The sequence below is a fragment of the Gorilla gorilla genome, chromosome 13, assembly GCF_029281585.2.
Source record: "Gorilla gorilla gorilla isolate KB3781 chromosome 13, NHGRI_mGorGor1-v2.1_pri, whole genome shotgun sequence".
Lineage (NCBI taxonomy): Eukaryota > Metazoa > Chordata > Mammalia > Primates > Hominidae > Gorilla > Gorilla gorilla.
The window spans coordinates 49,723,828-49,740,732 of record NC_073237.2 but is presented as its reverse complement, the minus strand read 5'-3'; the positions used below and the strand labels follow the sequence as shown (position 1 = coordinate 49,740,732).

At 38.5% G+C, this 16,905-nt stretch overlaps 1 protein-coding gene across 2 annotated transcripts; it reads right to left on the bottom strand.

The window, feature by feature from the left end:
• Window positions 1-6,082: 6,082 nt before the first annotated feature.
• CER1 (cerberus 1, DAN family BMP antagonist) lies at window positions 6,083-11,485 on the bottom strand. 2 transcript variants are annotated; one of them, XM_019033000.3, is made up of 3 exons: window positions 10,918-11,473; window positions 8,913-9,131; window positions 6,083-7,673 (listed from the first exon to the last, which is right to left on the bottom strand). In XM_019033000.3, exons 1-3 carry the CDS (start codon window positions 11,422-11,424, stop codon window positions 7,623-7,625), a joined length of 777 nt encoding a protein of 258 aa, XP_018888545.1. In that variant the 5' UTR covers window positions 11,425-11,473; the 3' UTR covers window positions 6,083-7,622. The 2 variants fall into 2 exon arrangements, with proteins under 2 accessions (XP_018888545.1, XP_004047866.1); XM_004047818.5 differs by having other exon boundaries at window positions 6,083-9,131; window positions 10,918-11,485.
• Between the last annotated feature and the right edge of the window lie 5,420 nt (window positions 11,486-16,905).

Here is a 16,905-nt window from a genome sequence, read left to right as displayed (position 1 = left end):
ATCCTCTGTGGATAAGGGGGAAGCTACTGTAATCCAATTTAAAAATGGGCAAAGGATATGAATAGACATTTCTCCACAAGATATATGCAAATCTTCAACAGACATTTGAAAAAAAGACTCAACATCCCTAATCATCAGGGAAGTACAAATTAAAATCACAGTGAGATGTCACCTCACACCTAGTAAAATGGCTATTATCAAAAAGATGAAAGATAAGCATCGGTGAGGATGTGGAAAAACTACCACATTACTTATTGGTGGGGATGTAAATTAGTACAGCCATTATGAAAAACAATGTGGAGGTTCCCTAAAAAACTACAAACAGAAATACTATATGACCTAGCAGTCCCGCTACTGGGTATATATCTAAAGAAAATAAAATCAGGATGTCAAAGAGATATCTACGTTCCTATGTTTACTGCAACATTATTTACAATCACTAAAATATGGAATTAAGCTAAGTGTACATCAATAAATAAATGAAGAAAGAAAATGTGGTACATACTCACAATGGAATACTATTCAACTTTAAAAAGGAAGGAAAGCCTGTCATTTGTAACAACATGGATGAACTTGGAGGACACTATGTTAAGTGAAATAAACTAAGCATGAAAAGACAAGTACTGCACGATCTCACTCCTGTGGAATCTAAAACAAGAAAAGATCTTGTAGAAGCAGTAGAATGGTGGTTACCAGGAGCTGGGATGGTTGCTGGGAACACGTTGGGGGATGGTCAAAAGACAAAATTTCCCTTAGGAGGAATAGTTCAAGAGATCTATTGTACAACATGGGGATACAGGTAACAGTACATTGTATTCTTGAAAAATGGCTGAAAGCGTAAAGTATTCTCACCACAAAAAAGGTAACTATGTGGGGTAATGTGTTATGGTTATTAGCTAGATTTAGTCATTTCACAATGTTATTTACTAAAAAACAATATGTTATAAACAGTAAATGTGTATAATTTAATGTCAATTTAGAAAATTGTTTAAAGAGCAACTTATTTTAAGGAGAAAAATCAACATAGGTAAAGACCCTTATTTCCTCTGAGCTAAAAATGCAATTAAGTTAATGGGTAGGAGTAATGTTGCTCCTTAATTGTGTGGAACTGAAATCTATAAGAGCCTGGAAGAGAGTTTCAGTGGAAAACAACAGGAGGATCAAAAAGGGTTAGGAGAACAGCACGATATTTTCTTTCTAGAAGAAATCTGCTCAGGAGCGCAGAATTCATGTGGTGAGAATTCTTCAGTGGCTCCCTACCTCCCCATTATCTCACCTTGCAGCAAAATCACTTGTGAAGCTTTAAAAATACATAGACTAATGCCTGCTGATCCCCAAACACCATCTTCACCCATTGGAACAGTCTCTCTGTGTTTTAAAAGCTCATAGGTAGTTTTAATACACAGCCAAGGTTCAAAAGCACTTGCCTATAGAATGAAACCCAAACTCTCAGCCAGGAAAATTCTGTCTTCTCTAGGGCAGGAGCCTGTCAGCCATCTTAGTACTCCAATAGGCACAGTGCTTGACACAATAGACTCTAAATAAACGATAACTGAATTAATACATCAATGGGCTGGATGGATGAATAGACTTTAATTAGGAGCCCTGAGACATTAAAGATAATTTGAATATCCTGAAATGAGGGTAAGAAAGAGAAGGGAGCCCAAGGGGGAGACCAGAGGCCGGAAGCAGGAAAAGTGAATGCCAAAGAAAATTCTAGCCGATTTGCAGTTTTTCTTAGGGCTATCAAAGGATTTATAATCTCCTTTAAGGACAAGTGGGAGAATGGGGTATAGGGTCTTTTTTTTGCTCATATATGCACATTTGGGAGCCCCTTCAGTGATAAGTTTACACTATGTTTTCATAATCCTGTAAAGCTACAGGACATTATTTTTCAAGGTTCAAAGACACTATTCAATCTGGTGGATCCCAGACCTGAAGAGGGCATGCTTTCAGTGATTTACCTGAGCTGGAGTAGGATGTTGGCTCTGTCTATCCATTTAAGTTTTCACCTATTTCTTATCTTAGGTTTGGGCAGGTTGCAGATTTCCTTTTAATAATGTCATTGTGACTTATAAAACACGCTTATTGGAAATTCTTGTTTTTTGTATATGGGACATGAAAGAGGCATGTTTCCCTTAGTTGGCAGAAAAGAAGAAGTTGTCATACTTCCTTGAAAAACATTATTAACCAAGTCCCCACCCATAGGTTGGTCCTTGGTGATTACTTCTTTTGGAGGAAAGGAGGAGGAACAAAACAGAGTAAGAGGGAGGAAACCCACGAAATGAAAATCTGACTCTCCCCTGGAAATGTGGGTGGATAAATGAATCCTCGCTTTGGAAAACTAGTATTACAGGAAAGTCCATTTCTTTGCTCAGGGTACTATTACTCACTCATTTCACCACTGCAAACTCCTGCATGTGGGTATTAGATTCAACAAGGTGAACAGGACCCACTAACGTGTATTTAAAATTCATCCTCTGTTATCAAAATAGAAACCCAACTTTTCTGAGCTCCAGATGAGGAGGTTTATGCACATGATTTCCAAGGTTTCTTCCAGCTCTCTGGCTCAACTGGACTCAAGGCTTTCTCTCATTTATTATACCCGCTGGTAAAATGTTTGGCTCATGAAATTGTTTGAGAAGCTCATCAAAATTTCGGACCTTCTGCCCTGAAGTATGCCCATACACACATTTGTGTACACTCCAGGGGTGTTCATGAGCCCCTCTGAAACTACTTTTATAAACCCATACCGGCTGGGTGTGGTGGCTTATGCCTGTAATCCCAGCACTTTGGGAGGCTGAGGCAGGCGGATTACCTGAGGTCAGGAGTTCAAGACCAGCCTGGCCAACATGGTGAAACCCCGTCTCTGCTAAAAATACAAAAATTAGCCAGGCATGGTGGTGCATGCCTGTAAGCCCAGCTACTTGGGAGGCTTGAGGTAGAAGAATCACTTGAGGCTGAGGCTGCAGTGAGCCGAGATCATGCCACTGCACTGTAGGCTGGGCAACAGAGCAAGATTCTGTCTCAAAAAAATAACAAAAAAAACCTCATACCTTCCTAATTTGCTCAAAAACTCCCCATACATTCTTAAAATGTGCTGGCTGCTATTCAAAGCTTCCCACACTATGTACACTAACCCATCCTTCTAAGAGTGTCTCCCAAAATTCGTTCATTTAGCTTACATGTATTGAGCATTTACCCCTTTATAAAACATTAAAATCATGTTTTATGTATACGTGTATATGTTTATGTATGTATGTAAATATAAAGCATACAACATACAGCATATATTAGGAACAGAAGGGTAACAAAGATGTAAACTTTGTTAAGGTATACAGAAGTTATTATATAAAGACTTGCCATTAAGGAGTTTATAATCTAGAAGGAAAAATAAGACCGGTAAATAAATAATGATAAATTAAAAAGTGGGCCGAGTGCAGTTCCTCACACTTGTGATCCCAGCACTTTGGGAGGCTAAGGTGGACGGATCACTTGAGGTCAGGAGTTCGAGAGCAGCCTGGCCAACATGGTGAAACCCTGTCTCTACTAAAAATACAAAAATTAACCACGCGTGGTGGCGCACCCATGTAATCCCAGCTACTCGGGAGGCTGAGGTGGCAGAATCACTTGAACCCAGGAGGTGGAGGTTGCAGTGAGCCGAGATTGTGCCACTGCACTCCAGACTGGGAGACGGAGTGAGACTCTGTCTCAAATAATAATAAAAATAATAATAATACTTAATTAATTAATTAAAAAGTGGCAACAGCTGTGGCCTAACAGCCATTTGCTCTTTATTCCTTGATTTTGTTCCACTGCTCAATTATCCTAGACATAACTGATTTTATTTAGCTTTTTTAAAGGGATGGAAGTGGGAGAGACATTCGTGTGTGAATAGTGAAGCATGATGCCTGGAACTGCAGCAGCCATGTTGTGACTGAGAGGGGTTTTAGCCTGTAGAAGACACACCGAAAGTAAGAGAGCAGAAAGATGAAAGGAACCCGAGTCCTTGATGGAATGGTAGAGCTGCTGACTTGACCAACCAAGGAACTGGCTGCCTTCCAGACTTCTTGTTAGAGACATAGTACATTCCTTCTTAATTTAATACATTCCGAGCTGTATTTCCTGCTACTGGAGTTGGAAACATCCTCACTGTTACAGGTGCTGTAAGACAGGCATGAATAATGGGCTCTGGGAATCAGAGAGGGGATGGATTAGTATTAGGTCTTTAACTTTGATTTGTATGTATCTATATGCGTGTCTATATTTATATGTGCGTATATTTACATACATATGTATACATAAATATTTATATTTTATATATATTTCCATATTTGCTATCTTGAGACAATATAACATAGCAAGAAAGAGCTTAGGCTTTGGAGTCATTCAGCTTCTCCTATTCCCTAACAGTGATACTTTGGAAAGTTTATTTATATGAGCCTTAGCATCTTTATCTATAAATATTCCCTACCTCATAAGGTTTCATGAGGATTAAATAAAATGATGTATAGAAAGTGTTTGGCACAGTGCCTGACACATGACATAACCTCAGTAGATGATACCTATTGATATTGTTTCTTTCATACAGACAAAAAATATTTATTGAGTACCTACTGTGTGCTGGCCCCTTCCAGACACTTATTACAATCCTGAAAGAAACCTCCTGCAATATGATACCTGTTTTCATGGACCTTATAATTTAATTAATGATGGCCAGAATAAAGATATAATTAAAAGCTGATATGAGTGCTATAAAACAAAGGTTTCAGTGTCATGAAATCATGTTAGACGTGAACCCAAACTTGTCTGAGGGTTAAAGAAGGCTTCACTGGGATAGTGGTGTTTGAGACTGGGGGTAGGGTGTGATGGAGAGATCATCATTCTAGAATATATGGAAGAGTAAACAAGTAGCAAAAACATGCAGTTACTTGTTCCTGGACAGCAGGATTCTTAAAGTCAGGAATTATATTTAGATAATCCTCTACTCATTTATTCATATTCTTTGTCCCCAGCACAGTGACCAGGCTCATCATAGACATTCATAACTATCTGTGGACTGAATGAATGAACCCCTCCAACTTTCATTCTCCTTGTCAAAAAAAATGAGTATAAAATATCCACTTCTAGGAGATAACAAATATAAAGCATCTGAGCACATAGTAACAACTCAATAATTAGTAGTCCTTATAAAAGTACTATTATCATTGCCTTAAAATTTGCATACATTATATCTGCTACTACATTGTAAGCTCCAGCATGGCAGGAAATGTGTCTTATTTATCTTGGAATATCCCAAGGTTCTTAGCACAGTGTCTTGCATAGAATAAATTAAATTATCTGTAAAAATTCAGAGGATAAATAAAAGTCTTATTTAGGAATTAAATTGACAGGTTAAAGAAATTGTGCAGATTGAGAAAATCAAAGCTAGGTTAGCTACTCTCTGTAAGGAATACTTAATTTCTAGAACAGAGATAAAATATAGATGGGAAAAAACGTCTAAAACCTTTGTAAAAACAAACAAGAATTATGTGTGGTGAAAAATGCCATTATAGAACAACTAATAGAGAATATCATGTACATAATTCAAAACACATAGCTTTAATGTCACCATCTCAGAGACCACTTAATCTAATCAATCTCTAGCATATTTTAATTATTTGCATACCACTTATAGCCATCTGATATTTTTCTTTTTGAGTTGATTGATTGATGAATTGATTGATTTTCAAATTACATATCTCCCCTAGTAGAATGTAAGCTCTATAGGAGCAGTGATCTTGTCTGACTTGTTCCCTTTTTGTATTCATGGCACCTAGAGCTGTATCTCGTACATAGTTGGTGGACAAATAAATATATGCTGACTAAAGTAGTGCATATAAAAAATAATACTACATATTGTTTATGGAAGTATATATAAATTAGCAAAAATATAGAAGGGAATTGAAAGTATAAGCAGGATTTTTTAGTGGTGTGGTGTTTTGTAGGCAAAAGCTTAGGGAATAAGACTCAGTATTGTGGTCAGAAGGAACTTTACTTATATCTGAAATGGCTTATTTAAAAAAAGACTAGAAGCAAAAGATGACAAAATAGTAACTATTTATTTCGGTTATATGAATTTCAGTGTTATGTTATTCTTTGTGCTTTTCTGTGTGTTTTCAATTTCTCAAAACAAATTTAAAAAATAGAAGGTCTGAACGGAAAAGAATAAATTAATCCCTTGTAGTTTTACAGGATCTAAAGTTCTCTGAAGTGTTGTTATGTACACTTGATCATCACAATAATTTTGAGGTAATTATTACCAGCCTTATTTTATATGAGAGGAAAATGAGACCAGGATTTATGGAGAGGCGTGCCATGAGGACCAACGGAGTCAAGGAAATATTTGGCTGATAACCTGACCTAGAGATGATTTCTCTTTTGAGATATAACATCAAAATCCTTCAGATAGGAGAGCTAGATAAGTGAGAAAAAGAAATTTGCTTTGAAGCCTATAGGCAAGAGACCTGGAAGAGTTCAATATAAACTGACAAAGAACAAATGAGCAAATATTGTAATCCAAAATAGAAAATATTCTCCAAATGCTCTTAGGAAAATTGCTGAAACTTTTAAAGGCTTGCTTTTCTTACCCATAAAATACAGTGATTACCTACTTTATATAGCTTTTGTGAGTATTAGATTGTTAACTTTTTGTAAAAGACAGCACAGTATCTGGCACTTAATAAATGTTCAATATTTGTGTTTTTCCTCTTAGTTTCTTACGCTTTTACATATTATGTTCAACCTTTGTAAATTGCCTTTTTTATAAGTAAAAATGATTGAATATGAGCAATTTTGTTGAATTTCATGCAATTATTCTATAAATGTAAGGTTTGATACCACTATCAACTATCCCATCTAGAATTTACATGCAAGGGAAGGGCAGACCAAAATTTGAATAAAACAGATCATTGTTTGGGGTTTGGGCTTGAGAGTCTATTTGCAAGGATGGATGAAAGGGATTTACAAGTATGTAAGGAGGAGAAGGACAGTCAAATTGGCAGAGATAGGTTTTCATAATCAGGGTTAGGCAATTGCAATCATGACAGCTGTTTGATAGCTTTTGGCACCAAAATATATTGACCAGCTGAGATATCATTAATGCTTAACAATTTTATCCTTATGAGCATATCTTGGCCAACTAGGTTGCCTTTGACCACCAAAGGGTATGATAATATATTCCAATGTAAATGCCATGTGTGCATCTGTGTAACTCACATTCATGTTGATGTGTTACAAAATATACACTAAATATAAATGCCTTTGCTTCTTTGGAATGTCATGTTAGATGGTGTGATTAAAGAGGAATAGAATTAAAGTATAAATTGATTTATTTAAAAAAACAGTTATTCTGGGAAATGTGTGTATATGTGTGCACTAAAAGTAAAAGAAACCTAATTATTAAAATAATTTTTAGAAACAAAAACTTGAATAACTTAATAGAAAAAGCAGTCTGGCTGGGAAAAGGCAGTTCTGTACCATATATGTGTAAAAATTAATACAGGCAGGAGAGAGGCGATTGAGAGACTTAAACAGAAGGCTGCTTACAGATCAGAAGAAACCCTTGGTCCAGTGTCATAAGTCTATGAAGACATTCCAGAAATGCTTCCAGCTAGGTTATCTCCTGATAGTACCTTTAAATTATGAGACAAAACAAGTAAGGGAAAAATATAAGAACATTTTTCAGAATGCTTCATATACTAAAATTTAATGCATTAAAATATCCAGAATATTTTCAGAACCTGTAATTTTGGTACTTGCTGAATAAAATTTATAATACAAAGTTTTATTAAATAGCAAAAAACAGTCATTCAAACATAGAAACCTTACTACCTAATTCAAAATGCATGCATGTGAGTAAATAATTTTGCCCGAAGATTGAATTTTTGGGGGTTACTTTCATTAGCATCTCTGGATTGATCTCTAAACCTGGTAGTGGTCATGTATTTTTCCTTCCTCATAATATAGGTACTTGTTTGGCTACCAGTGATTGTTCCTCTTCCCTATATAAACTACTAAAATTAACATCACTGTTCCTTCTTCAAAGTCAGAGACCTGACATTAAGTACTTTATATGAGGAGTATTGTTAAAAAGGAGGCAACCAAGCAAGTTACTCCTTACATCTGTGGAAAGACTTAATCATCAGATAGAAGTCAAGTAAAACACTGTTTGGGTTGCAAAAGTAACTATAAGTATGAGAATCTTTCCTACAAATATTTCACCTAGCCTGCCTCCCTGCCTGCCTGCGTGCCTGCCTGCCTGCCTGCCTGCCTGCCTTCCTTCCTTCCTTCCTTCCTTCCTTCCTTCCTTCCTTCCTTCCTTCCTTCCTTCCTCCCTTCCTTCCTTCCTCCCTCTCTATCTTGCTTCTTTGCTTGCTGGTGATTTGACACACATTAAAGAAGCCCATTTTTATGGTCTCGCTTATTTCTTTTCCTTCTTTAGATGGAGGGCTTTTACCCAAACTTGGAGAAAATGTATCACGGAATATTAGTAGTGGAAAGGATTTTAGCAATCATCTAGGTCAGGTCCGTCATTTATAGATGAAAATCTTTAGATGGAGAAAGATTTTACAACTTAACATTCTACGGCTAGTTAGTGGCAGAGCTGAGACAAGGTCTCAAACGTGTACCAATAACTAGACTAATATCATTTCCTCTATCGTTCTAATTTAAAACTACTTTTCAAGTCACCTTTCCCTGAAAATGTTATGTACCCACTTAACATTTTCAGACTGAATAATCAGCATCTTTGCTATTGTGGTTTTGCTTTTCAAAGGTAATAGTGGGATAGCTCTTCAAGCTGAAACTCCTGGGATAAAGGAATCCTGGGAGCCAGCATGTAGGATGTGTCCATCTTCATGCTCCGTCTTCACCTTGCACTGGCACTCCTCCACCAGCATCACCACCTTGATCACGGAGGAAAGTTCAGTGCAGTTCAGTGGCAAGTGCATCGTGGTGAACTTGGCAGGCAAACAGTGAGAGCAGAAGGTATGGGAGTGCTGCGCAGCTCCAGGAAAATGAACAGACCCGCATTTCCCAAAGCAAAGGTTGTTCTGAACAACTACTTTTTCACAGCCTTCGTGGGTTATAGTCTAAAAAGCAAACACATTTCCATTACGTTATTTTGAATTATTTCTTTAACACACATAATGCAGAAGCTATGGACTGTAAATCTGAGGATAATTTACACTAAAAATTTCAAAGCTTTCCAATTTTGGATACGATTTGCAATATGCAAGTGATGGTATCTATAAGGGCACAGAACCACCTCAATTAAACTTTCTTTATTGAGTAAATTATTAAATAGCCTTTGGGGAATCCCTAATTTAACATAAAAAATATTTTACTCTACATTATTAGTGCAAAACCTTAAGAAATTTTGTCTAATTGGATGTGAGCGATTGAAAAATTCTAATGGTAATTATCTTACATAAGTAATGTGCCTTACTTTTTTATTTCTCACAGTGCTTTGTGCATAGTAGGCTCCCAATACATATTTGTTACATTGATCGTAGAATAGATCAGAACATTCTAGGTTTCATTCTATCCTATTCTGCAAGACCTGTAGTACATTCAAGTCTATGAAGTTGTATGCAAGCAGAGTTACAATGCATATGCCTGCGAATCATTGTACATTACATCACCTTTACATCTCATAACTCCAAGCACCTAGCTTTATGTGCCTTTCAAAATATGTAAGAGTCAAACATCTTAATTTAAATTTAATTAGCAATAGAATTCAAAAAGAAGAATTTCAAAAGAAATTTGATTGCCTGATTCTTAGGGGTAATTTTCTAATTGCACATGGCCAACAGAGTAGTCATTATTGTTTGATAATTGACTTGTCATTGCTACATATCCTTGCCTTTTCAGGCAGAATACTTAACTGCCTTGCACAGTCAATTGCCCTATTCTACTGCTTGCTTAATTGGGTAGCATTACTCGACTATAAAATTTTACTCTACCCTGCATTGTTTTTGGTTCAATATCTTCATGTTTAAGGACCTAATGCAAGTTCTCAATTTTAATTTAACATTTGGAATGTAGATATTGCCAGAGGAAGTAGACAGTAGGATGTCCCTTTGTCTTAATAGCATGGAATTGATCATAATAACTACAAATCAGCCAACACAACATGAAACAGGAGAAAGGTACTTCTGAGGGGAGGAGATATGATCTCACATCAAGATTGATTTTTTAAAAAGCTCATATGAGAAAATAAGTGAAAGAAAATCACTTTTTTGCTATCATAATACTAGAAATGATATGACAACTTTTGCCTGAGAACCTTAACGTACTTTGAGGTTGTGGGATAGCTTTAGCAAGCTATTAAAGAAGCCCCTCATAAACCTATAAAGTAGTTAAGCATGGAATATGGGGATTAAGACCATCGTAAATGGATATGAGAGTATTTGGGAAGGAGTCCAATGCACCCCACTTTATCAACAAATGGACTTGACCTGCTCATCCACATATTAATAGAGTGCAGAAAGATAGCTACAGAGGAGTTCTGGTGATTACTCTAAATTCTCAGTCTCCTAACTGAGGGTACAGTCTGACTTATATCTCTGAGTAGATCACCTCCAATGCAAAAATAAATAAATAAAACAGAGCTCTGCGTCTTCAGTGTGAATGAATGATTACTGATATTGACAGTATCATCATATCATTCTTGCAGCATTTCCAGAATGCCAAGAAAAAATGGAAAGGCCAGAAGGAAACTTAATCTTTGCCAAATCCTATGACGAATGCCCAAAGACCAAACCTGTAGTTAAGCTAGAGTCAGGCTCCTGACAGCCTTTTCCCCTACTCTCCATCCATCCCAGCTGTCCACTACCACCTGCAAACTCTTACCTGCTCTCCCCCCAGAACACATACCTGGCTGAAGGGCACTGTCCTGCAGGTCTCCCAATGTACTTCATGGCTTTTGATGGGCAAGATGACCCCCTGAGAAGCCGGACTTTTTCTGAACATGAAGTGGTGCCAGAATTTCTTGGCTTCTTCCCGAAGAGGAGATTTCTCCATTTTCATTCCATCTATCGGCTGGATGAGGGACTGGGTCCCAGGTGGAAAGGGCTCACTATCTGAGTCCCTGGATGGATGCATTTCTCTCTCAGGCTTCTTCCAGAACCTGCCAAATCTGGACAGCATCTTCTCTCTCTGCCTCTGGCCTTCCCCTGCAGGGCTGGTGCCTACAAGGTGTGGCACTGCGACAAACAGATCTGGCTTCTCCTCAGCTTCCTCATGGTTGCCTGTGGGAAGCTCTCTTTGATTCCTTGGCAGGAGTACGGGGGAAAGAGAACTCTGATTCTGGCGGCCATCCTGGTGCCGTGTGGTCTTTCCTAGAGGCAGGAGTACCAGCAGCTGAAATAAGAGGAGATGCATGCTGTCAGGGGCCCAAGCTTCTTTTGTAAATGATGAGGCCCAAAGGAGAGGCTCATTCTCTGCAGGACTGGGAAAAAGGAAATCGTATATATAGATACCTGCCTGGCGGGATGGGAAGGCAGGTGGTCAGTAGCCAGGCAGAATAAACACATTTATTGTTTGCTTGAATTATGTAGTGCTAATGGCCTCCTGCCTTCACTTTGGTTTTGTATATTTTAAAAGGCCCCAGTGAAAGCCTGGGACCCAGGGGGTAATTAGCTAAGAGTTTAGCTATGTCTGGGGCTTAAAGAGCAGTATTAGCAAAGACAACACATTCTTTGCCTAAATTTCCCATGGCTGTTTTCAGAAGAAGGACTAGAGTCAGCTCACATTTGCTGTGCATCTGCCTTGTGCTGGAATAGAATAGACAAGACAGGTTGCTGTAAGAGAAGTATATTGGATAAAAATTAAAGGCATACATTTAGAAAAAGCCCAGGCCTTTAGGAAGGCTATTCACACACACACACACACACACACACACACACACACACACACACACACACGAAGAAGTATATCAAAGTTGTAAGGAGAAGAAAGGAAGAGCTAGAAGGATGTTAATTTTTTTGAGCAAGGGACATATTGTTTCTTACTTACATGCGAATTGGGGTTATTGATTTTTGCATGGTAACTGAGTAAAGGGAATATGTTTTCCTTTCCACACATAGAAACTCACAATTCCCAAGTTAATCCTCTCACATTAAGAATCAATTAATGGGTGCTAAATTTCACAACTGGTCAGTCATCAGATAAACTCTTCCAATTGTTCACATGTTTCTCAACAGGATACCACGTAATAGACTGATAGCTCATCAGTCTTCGATGAGGATAGGGAAATGTCTCCCTCCAGCCATCCTATTGATTTTTTTTCCCTTTAAACAAAGAGCCAGACATGAGAACGTGGATTCTAAGAACCAGGTTTGATAACTTTGGGTGTGAAGCTGGCTAGTCAGTTTCTTACCTTATTGAATCCACATCATCTCCCCTTGTTTTACACTAATTGATGGCCAGGCTAAATAAAGATTGAGACAAATAAGAGTCTTCGGGGATCAAAGTAAAAATTGAAAAATAACTATCATTCAAAACTATCATGAATCAGCCTAGGATACGAAAAAGAAACATGTCCACAAAACTGAAACCCCAGAATAGAGTCCGATCAGCCTACCACATGATTCAAACAGTACTTCCAGTGGGAAGCAATGCAATATCTGCTTTTATTTCTCCCTTTTTAATTCAATCACTATATTCCTTGCTTTCAATAACACAAATAGTCCTGGAACATGTTCCCCCTTTTTTTGTCAATACTGATTAAGCTTTGTTTTCAGGAAGTGACCCACTGGAGTCTGTTTTCCAGGCATTTCTGTTCTTCTTGATAGCCATGCCTGATTTCTATGAAATAAAGCCTTAAGTAAGTCCCTTTACCCATGATAATGAGCTATTTTTAACATGGACCATCACTTTACCAGAATGCCATGAGTGGAGATATATTGTACTTGTACCAAATATCTATGGAACATGTGCTAGTATTAATGAAAGGTGCTGTTGATATATAATAAATAAGCATGTGTATTTGCCATGTTTTTTTATTTTAGGAAAAGGGTTCTGCTCTGTTGCCCAGTCTGGAGTGCAGTGGTGCAATCATAGCACTCTGTAACCTCAGACTCCTGGGCTCAAGCAAGCCTCCTGAGTAGCTGGGACTACAGGCACACTACCACACCTGGCTATTTAAAATTTTATGTTGTTGTTGAAACAGAGCCTCACTATGTTGCCCAAGCTGGTCTGAAACTCTTAGCCTCAAGCCATCATCTTGCCTCTGCCTCCCAAAGTGCTGGGATTACAGGCGTGAGCCACCATGCTATGTCAACATCTTTTTTTTTTTTTTGACTGCTACTTGAATTTCTTAATTCCCCTCAGCCATCCAGTGCAATACGCTTTCCAGAGCCAGTCACTAGGCCTCCTGGTATAATATGGTGTGGAAGCCAGCTGTGATACCTTTCCTGAATCCTTTTAACTGTTACTTTTCAGTAACTGAAATTCCATTGTTATCAATCAGAGTATCTACTATTTCCCAAAACTAAAGACTATCTCAGAAATTCTATCTCGGGTCTCAGTTTGCTTGGCTGTGGAATTACTGAACATAAGATACAGTTGAGATAATTCCCGTTGAACTGCAATGTGTAGAAGACTCACTTTGTGTGTTAAGAATCATATTAGATACTGGTAGATAATTGAAAAATGAGTAAAACTTTGTCCCTGCCCTCAAGTAGGTTAGATAGTCTAGTGGGATTTCTTATGCATCATCTAACTTTATTGTATAAAATCATCTATAGGGATGTCAGTTATCCATTTTTCACTTTCCTTTAGTCCTAAACTTCCCTTTCTCTGATCCTAATTTGGGGCTTATAAGTGCCATTTAAAAATCACTCACAGAGAATATCCTTTTGCTGTTCTGTCACTTCTTTTGAGAAAATGTGCAAATATCTTGAAATGTTCTCCCTACTCCCATTAGTAAATACTATCCGTGAAAAGTAAATCTAGCAAAGCCAAGCCTTCTGTGATGAGAACTATGAAACAAGTCTATCTCCAACCTCTGCCTTTTTCAGCTAAAGGCAATGACTATCACCTTTCACTATCGTGTCCATTCACCAATTCTAAAGCCATTGATACACTGTGTGTGTATAATTATGTATGTATAACATGTAATATATGTATAATGTAATGCATTATAATCTCTTAAGAAAGTAAGTGAAGATTTTGTAGCTTTCAGCAAAAATATGCTGCCTCTGTTGGTCTTCAGTTGATACAGGCATCTAGTTACCTCCCAATTTGGATGAACCAAATGGAAATGGAAGTAGGTCTGGCAGAGGTCTCCAGATACAGTAGGAAGCTTTCATGAGGAGACAGCATCGCCAATTAGTGCACTTAGTACCAAATGCCACAGTGAAGGGTAAGCCTGAGTCCATGTGAGTGAGCCCAAGCCTGCTAAGTCCACTTCCTGGGCCAACCCTAGACATGCATGAGAACCAGAGGGGCCAATCCCAGAATCCATTCATTTCCATTTACAGTTCAGGCTTTCAGCAGAATCTGACTGTTTTCAACTTGACTTGGGTTTCTTAGGCACTGACATGTCTTCAGGAACTCTAAAGACCTCGAGAAGATACCTAAATAAAAAATGTTTTCATGTGCTGGTGACACTTTTATAAAATGGACAAGAAAAGAGGCCCATGAGACCCAGCCGCTCAAGACACGTTGAGGTGGTTTGTCTCCTTTTCAGAGCTCCCCAGTGTGCCTATGAGAGGACAGCAACAGCTACACTTTCTGTCCCTCTTACAGACTCTCAGAAGACAGTTAAAAAGAAGCCCAGTGCTCTCCAAGGGTGAACAGAGAGACTAAGTTCTTCCCTAAAAACCTATCTTAAATCAACAAAAGGTTGGAGGCAGTGTTCAGGTGGGGGGTGGACATTAGAGTTAAACAGGACAACTGAGAGCTGGAAAAGGACATTTGGGTTGAAGAATTCAGGAGAGAAATCTGACTGGGGAGCATGCCACTGCCTCATCACTACCTCTCTTTTCAAAATACAGAATAGCAATCATGTCATGGCAGGTTAGATTATTTTTTTTTTAACTCAGAAGAAAACAGGACCTTTTTTCTTATTTTCCAAGGAACAAGGAAAAGGGAAAATTAGGATATATGATTTCCCCTTAAACTTTTTAATAAACAATTTAGTTAATTATTCAAAATGTAGACTCCCTCCTCCCCTTTCCATGGAAAAGACACGTGAGGAAGAGCCCCATTCCCTGAAGCTGCTCCTTTAACTGGACTAATTCTTTCATTCTTACAGCGCACACCTGAGTGCCAGCTCTGTTCTAGGAACTGGAGATAAGTGTTGAGAGTGTCTTTGTTCAGCTTCAGGTCTAGTGGATTTTGCAATCTGTAGGGACAGCCTAGTATATTCAAAATAAGTTTTAGAGGGAAAATTTAGGCCAGGCATGGCGGCTCATGCCTGTAATCCCAGCACTTTGGGAAGTGAAGGTGGGCAGATCACCTGAGGTCCAGAGTTCGAGACCAGCCTGGCTAACATGGTGAAATCCTGTCTCTACTAAAAATACAAAAATTAGCTGGGCATGGTGGCTGGTGCCTGTAATCCCAGCTGCTTTGGAGCCTGAGGCAGGAGAATTGCTTGAACTTGGGAAGTGGAGGTTGCAGTGAGCCAAGATCATGCCACTGCACTCTAGCCTGGGCGACAAAGGGAGACTTCACCTCAAAAAAAAAAGAAAAGGAAGAAACAAAATTTAGGCAGGCATGATTCCTGTACTAATCAGGGACTTTCAGGTAGAGCCAAATCCCAAAGACGCAGTGAACTGTATGCTTTATTTGTGCTAATTTTATTCAATAATAAATATTTGTTGAATTCAAGGAAGCACTGTAGACATGGTGCAGTACATTTCTCTTATTTTTGAGTAGGTAATAAATACACATAGTAACAAAATTCAAATAACACACAAAAAAATGCACAACGAAAGGTTGATCTTCCTCTGACTCCACCCCAGGCTGCCTGTCCTTGCCATGGAGAGAACCATTATTATCAGTTTCTTTGTTCAATCTTTTAAAACTGTCACCCAAAGATACCAAAATGTGTGACCAGTGGAAAAGGACAAATATCAAATGGTGTAACTGCCAACAAAAAAATCCCCATTTCCACTTCAAGGCGCTGATGCTTAGATTGTCTTTTAAAGATTAGATTATTCTGTTTGTAGTTTCGGTGATCTCACTGCCCTCTGTTCAAAACACCCTCCAACACCATTGAGAAATAGTTTTCTGTATTTTGGGTATTTTGTTTTTTGCATCTGAAGACGTATCTACTACTATGCACAAGTCATGGACAATATCTACATGTGTCTAATCAGCTCCCTACCAAGACTGCAGAGAGGGCTCCTGCAAATCTGAGAATTAGGCCAAGGCAACCTGAGCTGTCCCTCACCATGTGCCCCACCTTCCTACCTGTCCATCCATCTCCAAGGCCTGTGCCTATACTTAGAGCCAGTTCAGGATGCAGTCACTGATGCAACATCTCTGTCCTGCTCCTTCTTCCTCATCTTTAAAATTTACCTTGTCTGTTTTTCCTTCTGTAGAAAGCTGATCTCAGAGCTAAGTAATGTCAGTGGAAGTATCTCCGGACTTGAGGCCAAAAGAACTAAATCTGATTCCTCGATCTGCATTACAGCTTGTAAACTCTATGACATCAGGCACTTAACTTTACGTCCCTGAATGTCTGTAGAGGCAATATTACTTGCCCTGTCTTCCTCATTTAGTCCACGGTCTTTCTTTTCACCCTGAATCTTACTATCATCCTGGGTGACTTCAGTGTCCATGTGGTTGGGTTTGACCATTAGCATTCCATCAGTATCCCATGGAAGTCCCATTCGATACCCTGGCTGAAATCTG

Excerpts from the sequence above, each read along its gene's own strand:
- CER1 (XM_004047818.5), bottom strand. The coding sequence starts at position 11,424 with ATGCATCTCCTCTTATTTCAGCTGCTGGTACTCCTGCCTCTAGGAAAG. Across the intron at positions 9,132-10,917 it reads GGACAGTGCCCTTCAGCCAG|ACTATAACCCACGAAGGCTG; the intron begins GTATGTGTTCTG and ends TTTGCTTTTTAG.